Source organism: Colossoma macropomum, unplaced genomic scaffold (genome assembly GCF_904425465.1).
Source record: "Colossoma macropomum unplaced genomic scaffold, Colossoma_macropomum, whole genome shotgun sequence".
Lineage (NCBI taxonomy): Eukaryota > Metazoa > Chordata > Actinopteri > Characiformes > Serrasalmidae > Colossoma > Colossoma macropomum.
In genome coordinates, this window is record NW_023494795.1 from 38,509,070 (window position 1) to 38,531,198 (window position 22,129).

The 22,129-nt window shown below is 40.5% G+C and overlaps 1 protein-coding gene across 1 annotated transcript in view; it reads right to left on the reverse strand.

Moving 5' to 3' along the window:
• rngtt (RNA guanylyltransferase and 5'-phosphatase) overlaps positions 1-22,129 on the reverse strand; it is a 194,252-nt gene that overhangs the window by 61,010 nt on the left and 111,113 nt on the right. The window contains exon 12 of the mRNA XM_036582370.1: positions 15,551-15,619. Coding sequence (XP_036438263.1) covers positions 15,551-15,619 — 69 coding nt within the window. The remainder of the gene's footprint in view (positions 1-15,550; positions 15,620-22,129) is intronic.

The following is a 22,129-nucleotide window of genomic DNA, read 5'->3' on the forward strand; positions in this document are numbered from 1 at the left end:
AGCTGCGGCTCTTAAGGTAGATGCTTCCACAACGCAATGCAGGGCTAGCCTCTGTATTGGCTGAGCTGTAACACAGGGGTTGTAATTAAGGCGACTCTGAGCCCATGACCTCCTGCTGCAGGGCGTGTTGAATAAATGTGGAGTGCACAGGATCCACCTCATAGTTCGGCACCCACCCAGAGATATAGAGAGGCAGGGGCAGAATAGAGACAGAGAGACTGAACTCCCTCTTCTCCCCTCTCAGAGGTGGGCTGATGTCTATGTATTGTTGCATAAAATTGAGGCGATACAATTGCAGACACATTTCACCAGCCTGATCAGACATCATGGTGCTTTCAGGCTGATCATAGTCTCAACAATTAAGTTCCTAATAATAAAACACATTTTAAGGTCAAGCCTTGAGGCAATCTGTCTAGCTTGGCACTGAAAACTAGGGCTACACTCAGAGGAGAGCAATATACTGTATACACTCCTAAAATGGTCAGAGACACGTTTGAGAGAGCAAAGACATCACTTTCGTCCAACTCCAAGTCGTATATGCGTTGCAATGTTTTCTGCTGTCGTGCTCTGCAACCATTACCTAATGTTCCATCCACTTTCTGCAGAAATTGCAAGCCATAAAAAGAAAATGTGTAAAATGTAATTTTACTGCCCAACAGTTTGTTTCCATCAAACTCACTGTTAGCAGTAAAAATGCTTTATATAATGACGTCATTTTTTTCCCATTATGCAAGAGATTACTTTACTCTGCCACACGGAGCTGTTCGATCACTTTCCGTTTAGAGAGGCTCTAGTCTTTCCTAGACATCTTTCTCACTAAATGTGTGTTAATGCATTTTTTTTTCTCAAAAAAAGTTTCCAGTGAGGTTTTTATGACAACTCAGGAAATGATAAAACAATTTGTCCATGAAAGTTTTTGTCACAAGTCATGAAATATTACCAACAACTTCCAAAGTCTACATTGTAAAACCTTTTCCATAAAAAATACATAAATACTTTGGATGGGAAGAAAGTAATGTAACTAATATAATACTAGTTTGCTAGCAACTAGCCTATAAATGGCAGTAGTGTAGCAATGAAGTGAAAAATTCAAAGCATGTTATTCAAATTTATGAAAAAAATTTGACGATAGTAACATCAACAGCCATGTTCCAGTCCAATCAATTTGCGATCCATTATAAGATTTTATTTCTCATCCTTTAATTCTTTTCATGGGTTTCCACCTTTTACTCTTGATATATAACTTACTGCACTTATATAAAACAACTAAACGTTATTTTCACAGTATTATTAAGTTTATATTGACATCCTTTCTTTACCCAAGACTTTTAGTCCAGATTTAGGTCCTGATTTGGTGCATGTTCATAGTGTGTGGATGGAGCCAGCATGTTGGGGTGGTGGTCCCCTAAGACGACACAGTAAATCCACCTATCCAGACATCACTACGCCATTTCCTGGATCGGGCTTGAATTTTATTAAGAGTTTAAGCTCCAAGCTGACTTCCTTCTCCCAATATCATCATGTGCTTTGTTATTAATGTCTCACGTTGACACATTTCCATACAACTCTCTCTCCTGCATACTTGACTGAGCCTGGATTGGTGTACCAAATTCTGGTTTTGAATGGCTGCGTCTACCTGGCACTATGTACAAAGAAAGACAGCACTTTACTAAGTGTCTGTGGTTATTTGATTCCCAGGATAAAGGTTGACTCTCTCTCCCCCGCAATGGGGCACCTCATTCCAGAGCTAGAGCTCTGTTCCTCGACTCTGCCTAGACCACTCCACACTCATCTCCCTCTGAAGAATAACAACAACAACAAGACGGGATCATGAATAAACATAGTAATCACGCTGTGTGACTACAATAACAGCCACCGCACAGCCCACAGCAGAGGAGGAGTATGATTCATTTTTGATGAAACAATTCATGTGTTTCTTGATCTGTGTCCTCCTCAGAATGGAGACTGCATGGGAGAAAGTAAGAGAGGCCATTTAGACTGTCAAAATACCTACCAGTCCAACAGGACCCAATGAATCACAATCACAGGAGTTCTAATGAGTCATGATCGTGAAGCAGTGGGATTTAAATGAGCGAAGTTCATGAGGCACTGCATGAATGGTCTCTCCTGTTCTTGACCAAAATGAATTATTCATGAATGTGAACAGGTGGGATTTGGCACTCTTTGAATCATGAATCTATGATTCTGAAATGAAAGGCATTCACAGTGACTGAAACCTGGGAGGCTCATACATGCACACAAATTGATACAGTGCTGAGTGCTTTTGATAAAATTCAGCAACACAATATTTTTAAAATTCTTCTTGGTATCAGATGATATTTAAAAGAGAATTTCAGTGATTTTTTTTCAAAGTTTCTGCATAATTACATGGCTAGGATTTAAACAAAGGCATTCAGGGTGGTCTGATGTGTAATGTGCCAAAAATGTTCACAGTACTGTTGATGGGAGTTAGATATTCAAAGAGTTTAATGCCCTCATAGAAAAGTATTGCATGAAATCGTAACAAAGATGTTGCCTCATGTCTGAGATGTAGTTTTAAAAATGCAGTCTTAGCAGAGAGGTACATCAAGACATTTCAAGATATTTCCATGACACACGATATGCTTCGTAATAATTTGTTTTTCCGATGTTTGATAAGTTATCGGCACTATTAAACACGAATACAATGATTTTTTACACTGCACTGCACTAAATTTAATTAAAAAGGACTAATTATGCTCTCTTTGTAACGAAATTTAGAGCTGGTCAGTGTTCTTTAGGTATGAATGAAATCCACAATATGCTCAGAAAAACATACTGCAACTATGTGGCAAAATTTATCATAATAAATACTGTCATATTGCCCATACATATTACACAACACTGAGTGCTGTGCACTCAATAATCCAATCATAATCAGATTTTTGCAGTTAACTGATTATTCAAATGGTCATGTAAACAGCATACTCTGATTTCTTAGATCTAGAAGGGTCTAGAAATTAGGCTCAGAAATTTCAGCTCAGTAATCAGATTTCTCAGTCTGTGCATGTGCAGAACAGACGGCGATACTGGTAATAAGTAAGCGGTGTTGCTGCAAGATGACAGCAAAACATTACCTTTACATCACGTCTTCTGTGAGTTTATTGGATGGTTGCAAAGCAGAAATCCGATTATTGTCTGACTCATGTAGACCTTTTTCACATTATCTGATTACTCAAGTGCATGTAATCACATTGATTGGACTACTGACAAAATCTGATTTTCTGCAGTTGGCGGATTATTAAGTGCATATAAACACACTCATTGTAAACATTCAGAAAGAGAACCATATTTCCAAAACTACTGCTTACGATTTATTTAGTTCTTATCCTTTTTCAAAAATAATCTAATGAACTGAACAAATGATACACACTGTAGTTAAGCCTGTTTTTCTATCTATGGTCAGAAGGCAGAGCCACCTATCTAAATGTCTGTCTTGATTCATGGGTGAAGTCTGGACGTGGACTAAAAATACCAGGTGGACTGGATCACTGTTCCTTTCTGCTGTCCAGACCAACTGCCTGAGTTTGTGTAGTTTTCTACTTGTTTTATAGTGGTGATGTTGTTGCAACTAGCCAATGTAAGAATTGCTTGTTTGTAATAGCCTAATTTGTTTATTCTAAGAATAATAAGAAGATTACAAAGTGGCCGGGTAAGACCAAATTTGTTTTGTCTCAAAAGGGGAAGTCCTTTTTTTTTCTTTTCTGTAAATTAACTTATGGAGAAAACAGAATAAGACAAGAAGTTCTATTTGATTTGTACTCAACTGTTGGCACTTGGAAGAAGTAAAGTTAAGAAGAAACTTGCTCCTGCTTCAGGTCGCAGGCCTTGAATGGTAGGCTGTGACACTATTAACATCCCAAAAACCAAGAAGCTAAGTTGTGTGTCACCAACACTGGCATACCTGTATAAGGTACACACACATATGGCCCAGCACTACATACACAGAAGCCACAGCTCTGGCACAAGTGTTCTGACATTAATATCAGAACTGCCACATTCATTTTACCACTCTGAAAGACAGGGTTGTTCAGCCATGCAGAGACTCGCTGATTTGTTTGTTTGTGCCTCTTTTGCAGGAGTGAGATGTGTGCCAACTTTCTGCCAAACCAAATCTGCACGGTGACATTCTGCTGCCTGCCCAAGGAAACAGCCTGAGAGGCCAAACATTTCCACAAAGAAAAACTACAGCCGCTCTCTGAGCCACTAACCTTCATTTATCACCACTGTAGAGCGCGAGAGAGTGAGTGCGAGAGGTGCAACTGGTTGGCAGAGTGAGCTGTGCTTCGATTACTTTCCATCTGCATGTTTCGGAGATATGCAGATTACTCTGACATGAGATGGATTTTAACTTTTCCATGACTACTGCCTTTTCCAGCAATGCGTCAAAGACACCACCAGTCTGGCAATGAGATACGGCTGTGACATATGTATTCATCAATAATGAACTTCAGGACTCAGACGTGTGTCGACCATCTTTCTAAACTGAACCTCAACCCTCAGAAGTCAGTTATGGTGTAATTTCATGTTCAGCAGTAAAGAGAAATAGAGAAATTCTGTTCATTGTGTGGTGATATGGCACAGATGTTCGACACGGAGCGAATTCAGTAGTAGTACCGCATTTAAAAACTGGCACCAAAAACTGGGAATACAATGATTTTTATTCATTTCACACACTGCACTGCACAAAATCCAATTTAAACATGACTAATTATGCACTCTTCGTAATAAAGCCTGCAGCTGTTTAGAGTTCACATATTGATATAAATGAAATGCTCAAAAAAGCATATTGCAGCAGAATAACTCAATCACAACAACGATAAAATATTTTCATACTGCCAACCTCTACAGTAGACTCTAATTTGATGAAAACTGATTTTGTATACATCAGTCTTGAACTGCTGAAAGAAAAAAACATCCCTACAATTTGTGCCAAGCCTTTTATTTTTGACACTGAAACAAATGGAAAAACGTTAGACCAAACATGTCATGTCACTCCTCTGCTGCACTCTCTTCACTGGCTTACTGTAGCGGCCTGCATTAGATTTTTCAACATATCTTCACATTCAATTCATTTTCCATAAATCACTCCTAAACGTGAATATGATCATTTTAAGGTCAAATATGTGCATACTAATGAGGCCCAGGGCTCCAAACTAGTTCTATAAATAAAAACAGAAACTAGAAATGTTTTTTTTTGCTGGGAACAAAAACACAACCGGATTTGCAATCATCCTCAAATGTTCCAGCACAGAATTGTTAAGTTTGAAATATGTGTTCTTTTCTCATTTGGTGTAGTCCATTAGCTTATCATTTATGTGCCAACCTGCATCAAACATGCTGCCCCTCCCCTTACCTAACACTGATGCATCTGATCCCGCCAACCAACGACTTCTGAAGATGTTAGCGAGCTGGAGCAGGTGTGACAGACTGCAGCTGGAACTAGACTTTGCAGGAAGGTAGATCTTCAGGACCAGGGCTGATGATCTTTGCACTCGCGAGAACGAGAGAAAAATGGCTTCGCTACCTAATGCAGACTTGGAATAGGCATTCTGACTAACTAGCTAATTTTGCAGTCAAGTACACAAACACAAAAAAACAGTAATCAACAGAAAAAATGTAAATTCTATGAACATGTCTATCAGTGAGTGCACTTACATGAACTTAATTATCTGATAACTGCAGAAAATCAGATTTTGTCAGCAATCTGATCAATGCGTTTACATGCACTTGAGTAATCAGATAATGTGAAAACTCTGGGTCTACATGAGTCATACAGTAATCAGATTTCTGCTTTGCAACCAGCCAATAAACTCACAGAAGAGGATGTGACGTAACATAACGCAAAACTCAAACTTTATGCCGCACTTTACCTGAAAATATGCACATACAGTCTAGGAGATGAAGATTATTTAATCCGTCATTTCATCAAGAATGCAGTTGGTTTCAGTGTCGCTCCAAGTGTTTTGCTGCCATCTGCCAACACTTATTTCTGGTACCGCCGTCTGTTTTCGCATATGTGCAGACCGAGAAATCCGAAAGAAATCAGAGTAAGAGTTTACATGCGCTGAAAAATCAGAATCTCTTTGACTGATTTCTTAATCGGGTTTCTAGCCCTTCTCTGATCTAAGAAATCAGACCCTGTTATTTACATGACCATTTGAATAATCAGATCACATTATTAAGTGCATGTAGACGCACTCAATACAAACACAACTGTCAGGGCTTCCAAACAGCTTTCCAAACGTAGACCTACACACAGCTTATGTAAAGACAACAGAATTTATTTTGTTCTAACCAAGTTAGGAATGTTACGTTTGTGATTGGAATGCAGAAATCAGAAACATTAAAGTACTGGTTCTGTTTAGAGAGAACTGTTTTGCTTTTTATTCCATTTCTTACATCTACTTCAAATATAGACTGAAGTCCTTAATTGGACTAAGCCTATTCTTGCGTTCCATTTATTTAATAATAAATTCTCTTCTATCTCTGTGTTTTGTTTATTTTTGTATTTAGGCAGCAACACTGACTCCTGTTTCTGACCGTGTCTTTTTCAAAGGAATCGCTTATCTTCAAGAAGTCTATCTGCAGAGAACAAAGCACTTCTACTACGCTCTGGATAAGAGAGTCTGCTAAATGCTGTAGATGTAAATGCCAACACAGAATGTAAACCGGACGTAAATGTAATTCATTATATAAGTCACTATGTAATCAATTATGTAAATATACTTATATGATTATGTAAAATGATAATGATAAACAGACTTCTAAAGCTCAACCTTAACTTTAACACTTGAACATCTTCCCAGAAAACTTGTACAGGCGAAGGCTCATCTGCCAGTGAGAGCAGCTAGATGAGAAGAGGAGAGAAGACAAGAGACGGTGATTTGGAAACAAGCATCTCTGAATAGTCCTAACCCCAACATCAACTTTACACCTATTTAAAGAAAAGTTCATCCAGTGAAACTGGGGCAGGGAGTGATTAGCATAAGGTGGTTCAATTGAGAATGATTAGGTTAATGCTGAACAAATCTTTCACATGCAGTCAATCACTCAAAGGATGTCAAGCTTATCAGCACTTGAAAAGTTGTGAAAAGTTGATACCAAAATTTAAAAAAAAAAATCAGTAGTCTACTAGTGTCTAATTGACTGCAAATAAAGAACATACATCATGTAGAAGATGAAGAATATTTAAATCCTTCATTTCGTCAAGCATGTAGTTGGTTTCAGCATCATTCCAAAAGTGTTTTGCTGCCATCTCATGGTAACGCCGCTTGCTTATTTCCAGTACCGCGGTCTGTTTTCGCACACACATTGAGAAATCTGATTACTGAGCTAAAAACCAGCTCTCTTTATCAGAAGTTAAAACCAGGGGCCTCATTTATAAAACAGATTAGAATTTCATTCTAAATTTGTTCTTAATATACAATGTTCACAATTTCCATATATGGCTGGCATCTTGCATTTATCAATATATCTTTTCACATCTAATTCACTTTCCATAATTCACTCCTTAAATGTGAATACTATCATTTTAAGGCCAAATCTGTGTGTACAAATGAGGCCCAGTGCTCTGAACCAGTTAGAGGAATAAAAACAGAAAACGGAAATGGTTTTAAATATATGACCAATCGATAGTGTTCTTTTCAGCACTTAGACAGTTGTGAAAAGTTGATACCAAAAATTGAAAAACTATCAATTCTGTGTTTATTTGACTGCAAGTAAAGAACTTGGCATGCAGACCACCAAGACAATATTCCGATGAGTAATACTGCTGCCTCAGAACCACAAACTTCAGTTTACTCTTTGAGCCGGAAAGCCAGGAAAGGTTTGAGTTTGTACAGTGCGGTTTGCTCTGGGTGCTAAACAGAGCTCAGTGTTTCTCACACACAGGTAACACTTTGGTGATGTGCCTGGGTTTATGGACATGCGCCAAATATATTATTACCCATTTAAAAAATGCTTAGCCATTTTATTAATCTGCTTTGAAAAAACAACGTGCTTTGAATTTGACTGCTACATGAATGCAGCTCAGGTCGGAAGAGGGAAAGAGAGAGCTGGAGAGTGAGGGAGATTTATTTGCTACAGATAACTAGCAAAGTTGTCTCGACTGAATTTGCTTTCTCTTGGTTCAAAATAAAGCCTGGTTACCGTAACACTAGTGATTTATCTAATATGAACTTAACAGAAAACAAATTTTTTTTTTTTTTTTAGAAGAAGCCGTGCGAGGAGCAGGAGAACCTGATAACTGAGCTACCCTGATGTGTGAAAATTAGGCTAGTGCTTTGCGGTCAATAAGCTAGTATTAATGCTTACTGAAAAACTGTCAGAAGAAATGGCTATACTTCCTAGAAAAGTGCATTTTGGCTATTTTGCTGATCGATATCCGACTAAAACAAGACATTATTCGAGTCTCACTCACATCTTCACTTTCGACCTGTGTTTAACCCCTTTTGCTAGTAATTATGGTTTCATCTGTCATAAACCCTTTTAGTTCACTGTTATTTTCTTGCCAGAGTTTATAAAAACAGTTGATAGGCTACAGTGTGACCTTGTGGAGTAAAAAGGGTCAGAAACACAACTAAATTGTCATCTTTTACAGTAATAACAGGATGCCAGATAAGAGCTGTTGATTTTTATATATACTTTTTGTTGTTTTGTTTGTTGTCCGAGCTGCCACCTGGTAGAAAAAAAAGCAGCAAAGGCAAAAAGACTTTAGAATTAAGTGGTGAACTGTGACTATTATTGCTAAGCCTTCGATTTGAGCCATAAAGGTCAAAACTTGATCAAAATATGGGGAAATACCTGAACACCTTCTGCTTGTGTTCCTATCGGATTCTAGTAGTCTAGTAGTTTGCTAAGCTATTGGTGATTCACATCAACATTTTAGCAGTGTATTTTAGGTAGCAGTGTATTTAAGGTGGCACGTGATTTAAGGTAGCAGGGGATTTAGGGTGGTAGTAGATTTAATGTGGTAGTGGATTTAATGTGGAAGTGGATTTAAGGCAGTAATGATTTAAGGTAGCAGTGAAGTTAAGGTAGCAGGAAATTTAAGGTGGCAACTACAGCAACCACCAACTTAGCAACACCATAGCAACCATATAGCAACCACCTGTGATATTACAGCAACAACCTATTATCCATGTAGCAACATAAGAGTAACCACATAGGTACACCATAGCAAACCCTTGAGATACCATAGCAACCACCTAGCAGCCACTTAGCAACAACACAGAAACCACCTGGGAAACCATACACCTTTGCAACACCATAGCAACCACCTAGCAACCACTTAGCAACTACCTAGCAACTATTTAGCAACATCAGCATTTAAGCTGTTTCAGGAAATGCACATTTCTAGTCTTTATCTGAGGATGCTGACTAGGTCTGCTGCCTGATCCAAGCATGATAAGGCCTGGCAAAATATCAGGTTTTGGGCTGTGTTTGGGCTCATTTTCATGTACAACATGAGGATTGAGTCAGGCTCGGTTTGTTTGCTAACAGTGATGTTTTATGTAGTAGACTTGTTTTTATTTGAATGAAAATACCTAAGTCAATTTTTTTTAAATTGTCACCTTTTTCTGGTATTGCTATCGATCACAAAAATGTTGGTATTGTGACAAACCATATTTATAACTATTCACATTTATCATTCTCACTCAGTCACTTATGCTCAGCTTGTATATCTGCAAGAGAAAATTTTTGAATTCCGAATGCTTCTAAAGCTTCTCACACAGCCTAGCTGTGAACCAACAAGTAAACAATCACATATTCCTTCTCGTCTCTGAACACTGTTACAAAAGACTTCAGCTCAGGTTTCCAAAGCTCACTTCCCAAAAAAACATGTTTGAAAAATCAGCCTTCACCTCTGCCTCCTGCGTCTAGCTCTGGCCTCCAAGCAGTACCCAAACAGATTACGCTCTAAAGCAGCCAGACCCAAATCATTCTAGAGGTGGTGCTTTAGAAAAACCCTGTTTATAAGTAACAACAACAACAGCCACAATGGCAAGGCTCTGTGCGCAAAACCCCATTCAATCCTAAGAACCAATTTATTCTAATCTCTTCATTTCGACACAAAAATCCTCCGGCAGCAACTTGAACTTCCTCTAAATGTCACTGCCATTCTCGCATAATCTGTTTTCTTGAATTCACTGTGCAAAAATCAAGGGAACGAGCTTTGGAGAGGTAGAGAGAACATTTTGAAGTTAAAGTTGACACAAGAGACGCAGTTGGAGTGCATCTCGAACAGGACTGATGGTGCTTTTGATGCGTAACTGTCATCACACAGAGCCTGCACCTGCCTACAATCTGTCACGTTTGATGTGCAGCACTGATCGAGTTGGAGTATTAGACATGCAGCATACAGTATCGCTGTATAGAGCAGCGGCGGCACTGAGCACACAGCTGCAGAGCCCTGGCTTTGTGTGCCCGTGTCCTTGGTGCTGTGTTTGCCTGCTAGCTGGAGATTGTTGACAGGGGATTAATGGGGTTGATAAGCCCTGGGCATCTGCTGATAACCACCAGTGAGAGGCAACATCTACATACTGATGGGGGAAGAGAGAGAGAGAGCATACAAAGTACATACAGACAGAGAGAGAAAGAAGAGAGAAAGAAAGAGAGAAGACAGAAAGCAAGAGAGAGAAAAGTGAGAGAGAGTGCAAGATAGAGAGAGGGGGACAATAAGAGAAGGGGGGGGCAGAGAGAAAGAGAGAGAGAGAGAAGGGGAAAACAAAGAGGACGAGAACGAGAGAGAGAGACGAGTGAACAGAGAAAGGGAAATGAGAAAGGGAAAGAAAGAGAGAGAGAGAGAGAGAAAGAGAGAAAGCAGGGAGAGAGAAGGAGAGGGGAAGAGAGAGAAAGAGAGAGAGATGGGGTAAAGAGGGAGAAAGAGAAGAAATGAGAAGGAGAGAGAGAGAGAGAGAGAGAGAGAGAGAGAGAGAGAGAGAGAGAAAGGGAGAGAAACAGTACGAGAAATAAGAGAGAAAGAAAGAGAGAGAGATGGGGTAAAGAGGGAGAAAGAGAAGAAATGAGAAGGAGAGAGAGAGAAAGAGAGAGAGATGGGGTAAAGAGGGAGAAAGGAATGAGGAGGAGAGAGAGAGAAAGAAAGGGAGAGAGACTGTAAGAGAAATAAGAGTGAGAAAGGGAGAAAGAGAGGGGGAAGAGAGAGAGGGGAGAGAGAAGGAGAGACAAAGAGAGAGGAGAGAGAAGGAGAGAGGGGGAGAGCGAGAGAGAGAGAGAGAGAGAGAGAGAGAGAGAGAGAGATGGGGTTAAGAGAGAGAAACAAGGAATGAGGAGGAGAGGGAGAGAGCAAGAAAGGGAGAGAAATAATAAGAGAAATAAGAGAGAAAAAGAGAGAAAGACAGAGAGAGAGAGCAAGAAAGAGGCAGAAAGCAAAAGAGAAAAGAACGAGACCGACAGAGCACAAGATAGATAGAGATAGAGAGAGAGAGAGCATGAGAGCGAGAGAGAGGAAGGTGAGAGAGAGAGTGAAAGAGACGAATGAACAGAGGAAGGGAAATGAGTAGCTACGCCCACACGCAGCCTTCAGAATGATGAAGAGCCCCAGTGAGACGAAGCTGTAGAGCAGCAGCTCCAAACCCAGGAGCAGTGACAGTGTTCAGTTTAACTAAACACCTCAGCACCTGATCCTACTGAGCTGTACAGAGACCCTGAGGATCAAAAAGGACAGTGTGCAGGGACAACCTGGGGTCCACAAGACCCACATGGATTTAATACACTTTGAGAAAATATCATTTTTCTCCTCAACCCAAATGTAGTAAATCAGCCAAGACATGCTTAGTATCAGAAATTTGCTTCATTAATAATAACAATTATGGCAACTGAAATGTTCTTAAATCTACAGAAAATATCAAATATTTATAAAAACTATTATTGAACCTAGAATATAGAGATTATTGAACCAAGAATTTTTTACCTGTTTTAAGTAATTGTATCTATTGAAATCTTATTCCACTGGCAGATCAGCACAGGATCGGCAGATAAGCAAAATACAAGAAACAACATAGTGCTGTGAAAAAGTATTCGTCCCTTCCCAATTCCTTCTACTGTTTGCATATTTGTTACACTTGATTAAGATCATCAAACTACTTTTAATATTAGACAAAGATAACCCAAGTAAACACAAAATGCTGTTTGATTTCATTTTTACTGAAGGAAAAAGGCTGTTCATCCCTACCTGGCCCCATGTGAAAAAAGTAAATCAACCAGTTAACCGAATTCAATTGACTGTTGGGTTCAAATGTCACTATCCACACCCAGGCATGATTACTGCCAGACCTGTTGAATGTAAACATCACCTGTCAGGCAATGTGAAGCAGACTAGTAGGTCTCAGAAAGCAGCACACAATGCCACGTTCTAAAGAGATTCAAATACAGATGTGAAACACAGTCACTGAAATCTACCAGTCTGGAAATGATAAAGTCATTGCTCTGGGACTCCAGTGAACCACAGCGAGAGCCATTATCCACAAATGGAGAAAACATGGAACAGTGTTGAACTTTCCCAGGAGTGGCCGGCCCACCAAAATTTCACTGAGAGCGTTTCAACGGCTCATCCAGGAGGTCACAAAGAACCCAGACGAACATCTAAAGAACTGCAGGCCTCACTTGCCTCAGTTAAGGTCAATGTACATGATTCCACAATAAGAAAGACACTGGGTAATAATGGCATCCATGGGAGAGCTGCAAGACTCAAACCACTGCTGAACAAAAAGAACACAGACACGTCTCACATTTGCTAAAACATCTAAACGACCCCCAAGACTTCTGCAATAATATTCTGTGGACTGATGGGTCAAAGGTGGAGCTTTTTGGAAGACATGGGTTCCGTTACATCTGACGTAAAGCTAACACCACATTCCACCATAACAACATAACAACAGTCAAACATGGTGGTGGTAGTGTGATGGTCTGTGGCTGTTTTGCTTCTGCAGGACCTGGATGACTGAATTCTGCTCTCTATCAGAGAATCCTGAAGAGAATTTCCGCCTGTCAGTTCATGACCTAAAGCTCAAGCGCAGTTGGGTTATGCAGCGGGGGAATAATCCAAAGCACACAAGCAAGTCCACCACTGAATGACTCAAAAAAAAAACAAAATTAGTGTGGCTGAGTCAAAGTCCTTAGTTGAATCCCATTGAGATGCTGTGGCAAGATCTTAAACGGGCAGTTCATGCTCAAAAACCCTCCAACGTAGCCGAATTAAAACAATTCTGCAAAGAACAGTGGGCCAAAATTCCTCCACAGTGATGTAAAGACTCATCGCAAGTAATCGCAAACGCTTGATTGCAGTTGTTACCGACAGCCATTACTTTTTTACATGGGTGATATAGGTCTTGAATAAATCTTCACCTTCAATAAATAGAATGATCATTTAAAAGCTGCATTTTGTGCATTTGGTTTACTCTGGTTGTCTTTATCTTTTATTAAAATTAGTTGGATGATCTGAAACATTTAAATGTGACAAATTAGCAAAAACAGAAGAAATCAGGTGAGGGGCAAATACGTTTTCACAGCACTGAAGATGAAAAATCTGTACAATGAGAAATATCAGACATACTGACTATATTTAAAGTGATTTGATTTTACAAATATATCATTTTTTTGCAGTGCGTGAGGTGCACATTTCAAAGAGAAATAGGGCAACATGAACCTGAATTAAGCTTAATTAAATATACAGTCTACTGCAAGCAATCGTATCTAGAGCTTTTCTCAAGGCAGCTATAAATACTAGCCATACTGCCCAAACAGGGACCCCAATCTCCAGCATCCAGCATATTGTTTAAAAATTATAGTCAAATCATATTTAAGAGCTCATAGATCACTAGCAAAAAAATCCCTGTTTTTTTTTGCAAGTTATTAGCACCATTTACTGCTGTTTGTTCGGTTGCAGTTCAAAATGTCCACATTATGCAATGTAACACTTTCTTCAAGAGGTGATTAGCGTTTCTTTCTCCAGATTCGCAGCGCTACAGTGGTGTGTACATTCGCAAAAGGCTCAACCCCCACCCTGCACAGTCTATCTGTGCAAGTGACTGGTGCAACGCTAATGTGGCTAACAAGTAAATAAAACTTGTTGCCTAAATACGTACCACAAACCTCATCAAGCGCTCTCAAACCACTTATGTAGTTTATGTGGCTCATGTGATTTTTGACACTGTAGGACATACTATTACCTAAAAAAGGTTAACATTTTACTGTAGGGCAGTGTTCATAAGGCTACAGGACAACTACACAGGCTGCATTTGCCAACTTTAATGTCAAGTTGACATGACTCCTCTGTCAGCTGATTTTTTTCCTAACATTAGGTTGTCATGACACATTATGGGGTGAAATGGTATAGCCTTTGTAGCTCAGGGCATGTCACAATGACATGCTAATAAGATGACATAGCTTGCTAAGTCAGGCTAGTTGAACAAAAGTAAGCATTTACCATTTTTAAGATTTAGTCATGTCACATCATCAAAATTATGTCACTGTGATGTACACGAATCTAAGTCTAATGTTATCTGTCAGTTGTTATAACATGCTGTCATTTCACCCAAAAACAATTTCACTGCAAATCCCAATGCCAGAAAAAGTCGATGTCACCTGCCACAGGTGTTATGAGTTGACAGTAGCAGCCTGATGACAGACGATGCGTATTGGAATAAGCCTTTAAAATGTTTACGCCTCCAGTCCTTCGTCACAACAAGCTGTCGTAGGTGTCATACAGCCTTTACTGCTGTTAAAAACAGCAGTTGCAGCCGTCTTCTAACATGAATTTTGTTCATTTTTGGTAATACTTTCCTCTAGGGCAGTGTTCATAAAGGCTGCATGACACCTAAGACAGCTTGCTGTGACAAAGGGCCTTTAGGTCATGAACTGTCAGGTGGAAATTCTCTTTAGGATTTTTTGATAGAATTCATGGTTCCATCGATTATGACAAGTCGTCCAGGTCCTGCAGAAGCAAAGCAGCCCCAGACCATCACACTACCACCACCATGGTTGACTGTTGGTATGATGTTGTTATGGTGGAATGTGGTGTTAGCTTTACGTCAGATGTAACAGGATCCATGTCTTCTAAAAAGTTCCACCTTTGACTCATCAGTCCACAGAATATTATTCCAGAAGTCTTGGAGGTCATTTAGCTGTTTTAGCAAATGTGTAAAATGAAAGTATTACCAAAAATGAACAAAATTCATGTTAGAAGATGGCTGCAACTGCTGTTTTTGACAGTTTTAAGTGACATAATATTGTTCAATTTACAGCTGTAAAATAAGGCACTGGCATAAACCACATAAGCAAATTAAGTTGAGATTATTTAACAAACACTATTAGGACACCAAACATGTCTTGGCTGATTATCCACATTTGGCGCAAGGGGACAACTGAGTAAATTCTGCCTTTTTTGCCTTTGAGTGAGACACCTTGGGTTTTATTAACTCTATGAGTAGCTGTGTTTGTGTGTGATTATGCATGTATATACTGGATGAACAAGCTGAGCTCTACTCACTCCGATGGGCTGGAAGATAAGTCCATCCACTTCGTGACTGACCTGGGAGGTGAAACTGCCCTCCAGGAGCTGCAGGAAAAAGAGAGACAGACATGTTTAAAAGTGTTTAGCAACAGATGAGAGCAGACAAGGAAAAAAAGGAGGGAGGGGAAGAGAGAAAGAGGGTGGGAGAGAGGAAAAGAGAGAGAGAGAGGGTGGGGGAGAGGAAGAGCGATTGAGAGAAGAGTGTGCAACTGACAGAGGGGTGGAGTGAGGTGAAACATGTATGAGAGGAAGCAGATGAAATACAGCGGCTGGGACATTATAGTGAACCGAGTGGCGACGGCTCCTCACCCACGAAGAAAACGTGGAAACATTTAAACTCAAAAAAGAATTCAAATTAGCACAAATGCTAAAACTCGTCAGAGCGATCAATGTAGTCCAATTTAGCATGAAATATGGAGCACGGCTTGCTGTTTGATCATCTCGGGCAGGCTGCGGTATAATTAAGCGCGCAACTGTGAGATCAGTGAAGGAGTTAGCCGTCTTATGAACTGCAGTGCGAAAGCAGATGTTCATTTGCACAAAAATAAAGCATATGAGCACAGTGAGATACAGCACAGGGCCTAGTTAAGCAGCGATTCTAGTAAGAAGATGGACTTTCCTGTAGTGATGCATGATGGTATTAGCCAACATTTAGTATTATGGCAGATTGGCAGGCCAACTACAATGGTCAGGCCCAATAATGCAATGTCATTTAAGGGGCAAGGGGGTTGGACGACACCACTACATTGGCCTTCAATGCTCTTGGGATGGGTAAAATATGCCTGCTGTGTGGAACCATGCTAGCGAGTTGCATAAATTACAGCAAAATCGCTATTTGCAGGCTATGTTCTGTTAAAATTTTACAAGGCAGCACTATTATTATAAACTTTAATACAACAACCTGATTAGTCACCGGACAGCATGACAGTAAGGAACGTGTTTATCAATGGAAAATCCCCACCAAAAAGGCCCAAGTTTCACTTCTCGGAAAAGCTAATGCTACCACCTCTGGGGTACAAGCATACTAAAGCATCAGAAAATGCAACCCGGACAGCGCTAAAGCTAAAAGCATTACTACGAGAGAGATAAAGTTTATCATACTGGATAATCAAACATTTCTCTGCGGTCAAGGACCCTGGCTTTCCGTGATTGTAAGGGCACCTACAGCTTTGTTATAACAGATAAAAAGGGAAATCGACTGAGCTATAAGAAAGCAGACCTCTTGTTATGCAAAGAAAAATCTATACTCACGAAGGAGGCTGTGAGCGCTGATGAGTAAGCCTTATTGTGTGCAGATACAGAAATCAGGCTGTTTTCACACCTAGTTTGTTTGCTACAAGCTTTTGTGATATTGTATCTTTTTTATTTGGTTCAGTTGGTTTAATATTGCAACAGCGCAAGAAGTGGGTGTCTTTTGATTGGTCAGATACTTGGTGGGGATGCAAACACTCTGATACGTTCATGTTTGCTTCTGTTAGTGCCAAGAACAACCTACACCCTCTGAAAAAAGGTACTGAACTGTCACTAGGGGGGTCCCTGCAAGTCTTCAGTACCTTTAGCTGGGACTACTGTTACTGAGGGAGCTCCAAGTTTGCCTATTTACAGGAAGTAGTTTGAATTATTCCTTAGCAGACTTGTAAAAAATACAGATTCATACTGGATTAAAATCATGGATCACATCAGTAATCACTCAAATTACAGCACCTGCCCAGGCACAACTAACCCAGCTCAAACAGGGCTAAAGACATTTTACACAATCATATGCTTCCAAATTTGTGGCAAAAGTGTAGGGGAACACCATTTCCCATTCCAGGATGACTGTGTGGTGTGGAAGAACTCCAGCGGCCTAAATAGAGATCTAACCTCTACCCCACTGAACACCTTTGGGATGAACTGCAACATCGAGTGTGAGCCAGGCCTTCTCGTCCAACATCAGTGCCTGACTTCTCAAATGCTCTTCTGACTGAAAGGTTTGTCACAGACACACTCCAAAATCTTGTGGAAAGCCTTCTCATAGTTGCTATTAAGCTGATAATAGCCTTGATTTTAAGGATATTAAGGCCCATGATTTTGCCATGGCAGGTCCAACAAGCTCATGTACACCGTGCTGCTGGTATTTTTAAACACCTCAGAGTCACTGCTGCACCGAGAATTATCCACCATCCAAAAGTATCCAGACAACAGCGCCCCGTGACCACTGATGAAGGACTAGAGGATGACCAACACAAACTGTAGAGCAACAGATGAGCTATCGTCTCTGACATTTACATCTACAAGGTGGACCAACAAGGTATATGTGTCTCATAGAGCGGACAGTGAGTGGACACAGTGTTTAAAAACTCCAGCAGCACTGCTGTGTCTGATCCACTCGTACCAGCACAGCACACGCTAACACACCATCACCACATCAGTGTTACTGCAGTGCTGAGAATGATCCACCACCCAAACAACAGCTGCTCTGTGGTGGTCCTGTGGAGGTCCTGACCATTGAAGAACAGGGTGAAAGAGGGCTAACGAAGTATGCAGAGAAACAAATGGACTACAGTCTGTAATTGTAGAACTACAGAGTGAACCTATGTGGTAAGTGGAGCTGATAAACTGGACAATGAGCGTAGAAACAAGGGGGTTGTTTAATGTTATGGCTGATCAGTATAGATGAGATGGTTAGGTTTTCATATACTTTTGGCCATACAGTGCATCTTCCTGCTGATTCAAGCTTAGTTTCTGTAGTTCTCATAAAGTGGCACTTGATAAAAGGAGCTGATCCTAAATCAGAAGACAAGAGATTTCTGCTCAGCGCAGGCTCTCTGATTGGACCGGACTTGAACCGCTGTCTCACCCACGCTCCAGCTCTCAGCGTAGGCTGTCTGAGACCTTGCTGTGAACATGCAGCTATTGACTTGAGTCCTTTGTAACAGAACACACTTGAATGTTCTCCTCACAACAAAGTCAAGCATTTAAACCAATGTGGCTTGATGGGCCGAACAGCTCTTGAAGCTCAAAGCGAGAGAATGTTCTGGATGGTTTATGAAGAGGAAAGGGAGAGAATGTTCTGGACGGTTTATAAAAAGGAGAGTAACTGTTTTTTTTTCCTCCCGTGTGCCAAGCAAAAGCTCAAAGCGGAGCGGCCCCGATCAAGGCTATCAGCCCGGAGGGAAAGAGAGTTCAGCTGCCTCACAACACAAGCTAAAGAACACACACAGACACACACGGTACACCCACAGTTGCATGCAACCTCAGGCCTCACAATGCCTGAAACCTAACGAGGAATGTGGAAAGAACTCTATCAAGGACATGCAGTAATTCAAGTTGTACTTCTTTATAACAGTTTGACTTTAGGTACTTTGTGTTGAACAAAATTTGCTGATTTTCCATGATACGCCTGCTGTTATCCAATTATGCCTTCAGCTGCTCTCTGCAGGCCTTTCAGCTGGTAGAATGGAAATGAATAAGATAATTTTTAATTCACATACATTATTCTGTTATTAGATTAACTAGGACACTGTTGACTCTGTGTGTGAAAGGTTGTGACTGCATTGAGCTGCTAGCAAGCAATGAGGAGTGAGAACCCTCTGCTGTGAAAACAATTCACACCTCTCCACAAAAAAGGCCATGCTGAGCCCTTTCTCCCTAGAGAGGCCACCCAGGTTCTTGCCCAGTCTCATCATCTCAAGACTTGACTACTGCAACTCTCTGTTGGTTTAACTACATGTATCATCAGGCCTTTACACCTGATTCAGAATGTAGCAAGAAGTTTCCATCTTCAACATTCTGAGGATTAGTTGACAGAAAAAGCTTGACATTACAAACACTTATGCAATCCACTTTCCTAAATGTTACAAACAAGTGAAGTGAACACTAATTCTTGGCAAGACTTCCATCTTCATTTTCTGTATATTCCTCATTGGACATTACCCCCTAGTGTGCATGATCATATTACATAACATGCTGGCAAACACTAAGAACGACGTGTGCACGATGCCTACAGATGTTTCGCAGATATGCAGGCACAGCAATATAATTCGGCTTCAGGTTCACTAATATGACTCCAGTGCTACATTCCCTTTACTGGCTTTCTGTAGCTGCCTGCATCAGATTTAAAACCCTGCCTACGAAGCAGAGAATGAACTTGTAAAATGAATTATATTGCACATATATAATGTTTTATTACCGTCTTGGTAGCAGGTATTGTGTGTTTTTGTTTCTAAGTGTCGGCAATAACTCTTGTTTTTATCATCATCTTAGCTCAAGGGCACTGTGGACTCCAACCTATTTATGCTAGCTAATAATACATTCTCGGAGTGAACAACAAAGCACAACAAAGTTGTTCTGGATAAGCACATCCACTAAATACCTTAAATTTACCTGCATAGGAATAAGAAACTCTGCAGTGTTTATTTCTGTCCAGCACAGGTAAGTTTGTGTGTAGGTGTTCAGTCCTGAGCTGTACTGTATCGTTCCGCATGTCAAGAGCAGGGGGTTCCTCTCTTTCTCACTCTCTTTTTCTTGTCACTAAATTAAGAGGTTAGATATGCAGTCGTGTGTGAATGAACTGGCCAGCGGGGAAGTTAGTGTGGATGTGACTGAAAAAAGGTCGAAGTTCAGAAAAGCAGACGCTGCTTGCTGAAAGAGGCCTTTGCCCTTCTCACAGCTTCTCTTCCTCAGGGGCATCCAATCTCAGCATGGACAAGAACAGCAGACTGTAACGCTGAGGCTGGTGAGTCAGTCAAAATGTCACTGCAGAGCCAAAGTTGTCGAAAAACTCCATTTCAAATTCTCAGTCACAAGAAGTAGAAGATGTGATGATAATGGCTGTGTTGTCAATGTACACTAAATGCACCAGTTTGAATTGGGCTGGGTACTGCAGATGAACCACGATGAAAATAAAATGCTTGGTATTCATTCAAAACTGTCTGAGCTCTCAGCTTTTGTTTTTGAATCTAGTATCACTGGACAAAAATATGCTACACAGCTAAAAAAATAGGAGCAGTAACCATCCAGAAGCCTGAATTTTGTCCATACTGTTGTTTAGTTATCAGAAGCACCTAAGTCTATTTGCAATTACGTAACGCTGTTCATCCCTTCATGGCTACAGTTCGTCCACACTCGGATGGACGCGTTCAGCATGATAATGCACCATGGTTTCAGGAACATGACAGCAGGTTTTCAATGCTTCAGTGCCCTGCACAGCCCCCGGACCTCAACCATGTTGTGCATCTTTGGAATGAGATGGAAAGGGCTGTGCACAGCAAGACTGCTCAGTCCAATTTGTAGTGGCGGCATAATACTATCGTTTCCACATGGTAAAAAAATTCTGCACAAAACATTGAGCCTCATGTAGAATCTGATGCAAAGTGCTACTAGGCATATACCTAATAATCTGACATCTTAGTGTACTCCTTTTACATTTTCTGCCATTGTAGAAATGGCTCCAAACCAATACTGGGTACAGGCACTGGGCTGAAAAAATGAAATAGCACAGAACTGCTCGCAGCGTGGTAAAAACGTAAGTGAAGTAAGTCACCTTATAAGATTAGTAACCACAAGGCAACATCATGTGGTAACAGTAAGGGTGGGATACTTTGGTATACTTGGTGGTACACTTTAAGAAAAAAGGTACATTTTTTCCCCCAAGGTACAAACAGCATAAATGTACCCTCTAAAAGTACAGCATGGTCCTTAACTTCAAATTTTGTAATGAGTTTCAAAGCCACACTACATTCACCTTCCTGGGGAAAGGGTACATTTTTGTAACATTAAATAGAAGACTAAAATAAACACCTTGAAGTTAAGAAAGGACTTGGGAAAAAAAAAGAATTCCAATGGAATATGGTACAATTCTGTCCCCTTGCCAATGGTACTGAACATGTACCCTCAAAGGTGCCACCCCACTGTGTTTGTGCCCTTTTTGAGATTGCAGAATGCTTGATTTGAGCAAAGTGTCCAGATACATAAATACATAAAGCATTTCATATTATAACAACGGATGGGTATTGGCCGATACTTAAGGTTCCAGTATTGGAAAAGAAATAGTGATATTGTGCCATCTCTATCTGCCATAGCAGTGATGTTCTTCAGTAAAGAATTTCATGGTCTTCAGCTTTTCAGACACTTGATAGTGACCCTCTGCTTGAAAGGTCTTGTTTTCCATGCATTAAAGAACAAAGCTTTAATGCAGAATCATAACAGAGACAGCATTCACAGCAGGAGCCATGATAACAATCACCTATCACACACTTCATAGAACCTGGTCAGCTCTCATTTCATCAATTTCATCAGCATGCGAGACCCCTCGTCAGATAGACCTGATTTACTCTTGAAACAAAAGAACCCCAGCTGGCAGCTCCTAAGAAGACAGAACAAAAAGCTGACACTCAAACGCTGACAGCACACAGTGTGGAGAGAGGAGGCGGCTAGCTGGGACACAGAGGCCGCTGTGGTGATATTCAGGTGGGGTGGCTACGCTCAGCAAGGATCAGCTGCTATCTGGTTAGAGATGAAAGTGGTTTGTGCATGATGCTTCGGACACTGAGTTCATGTGCCTTGACAGACTCC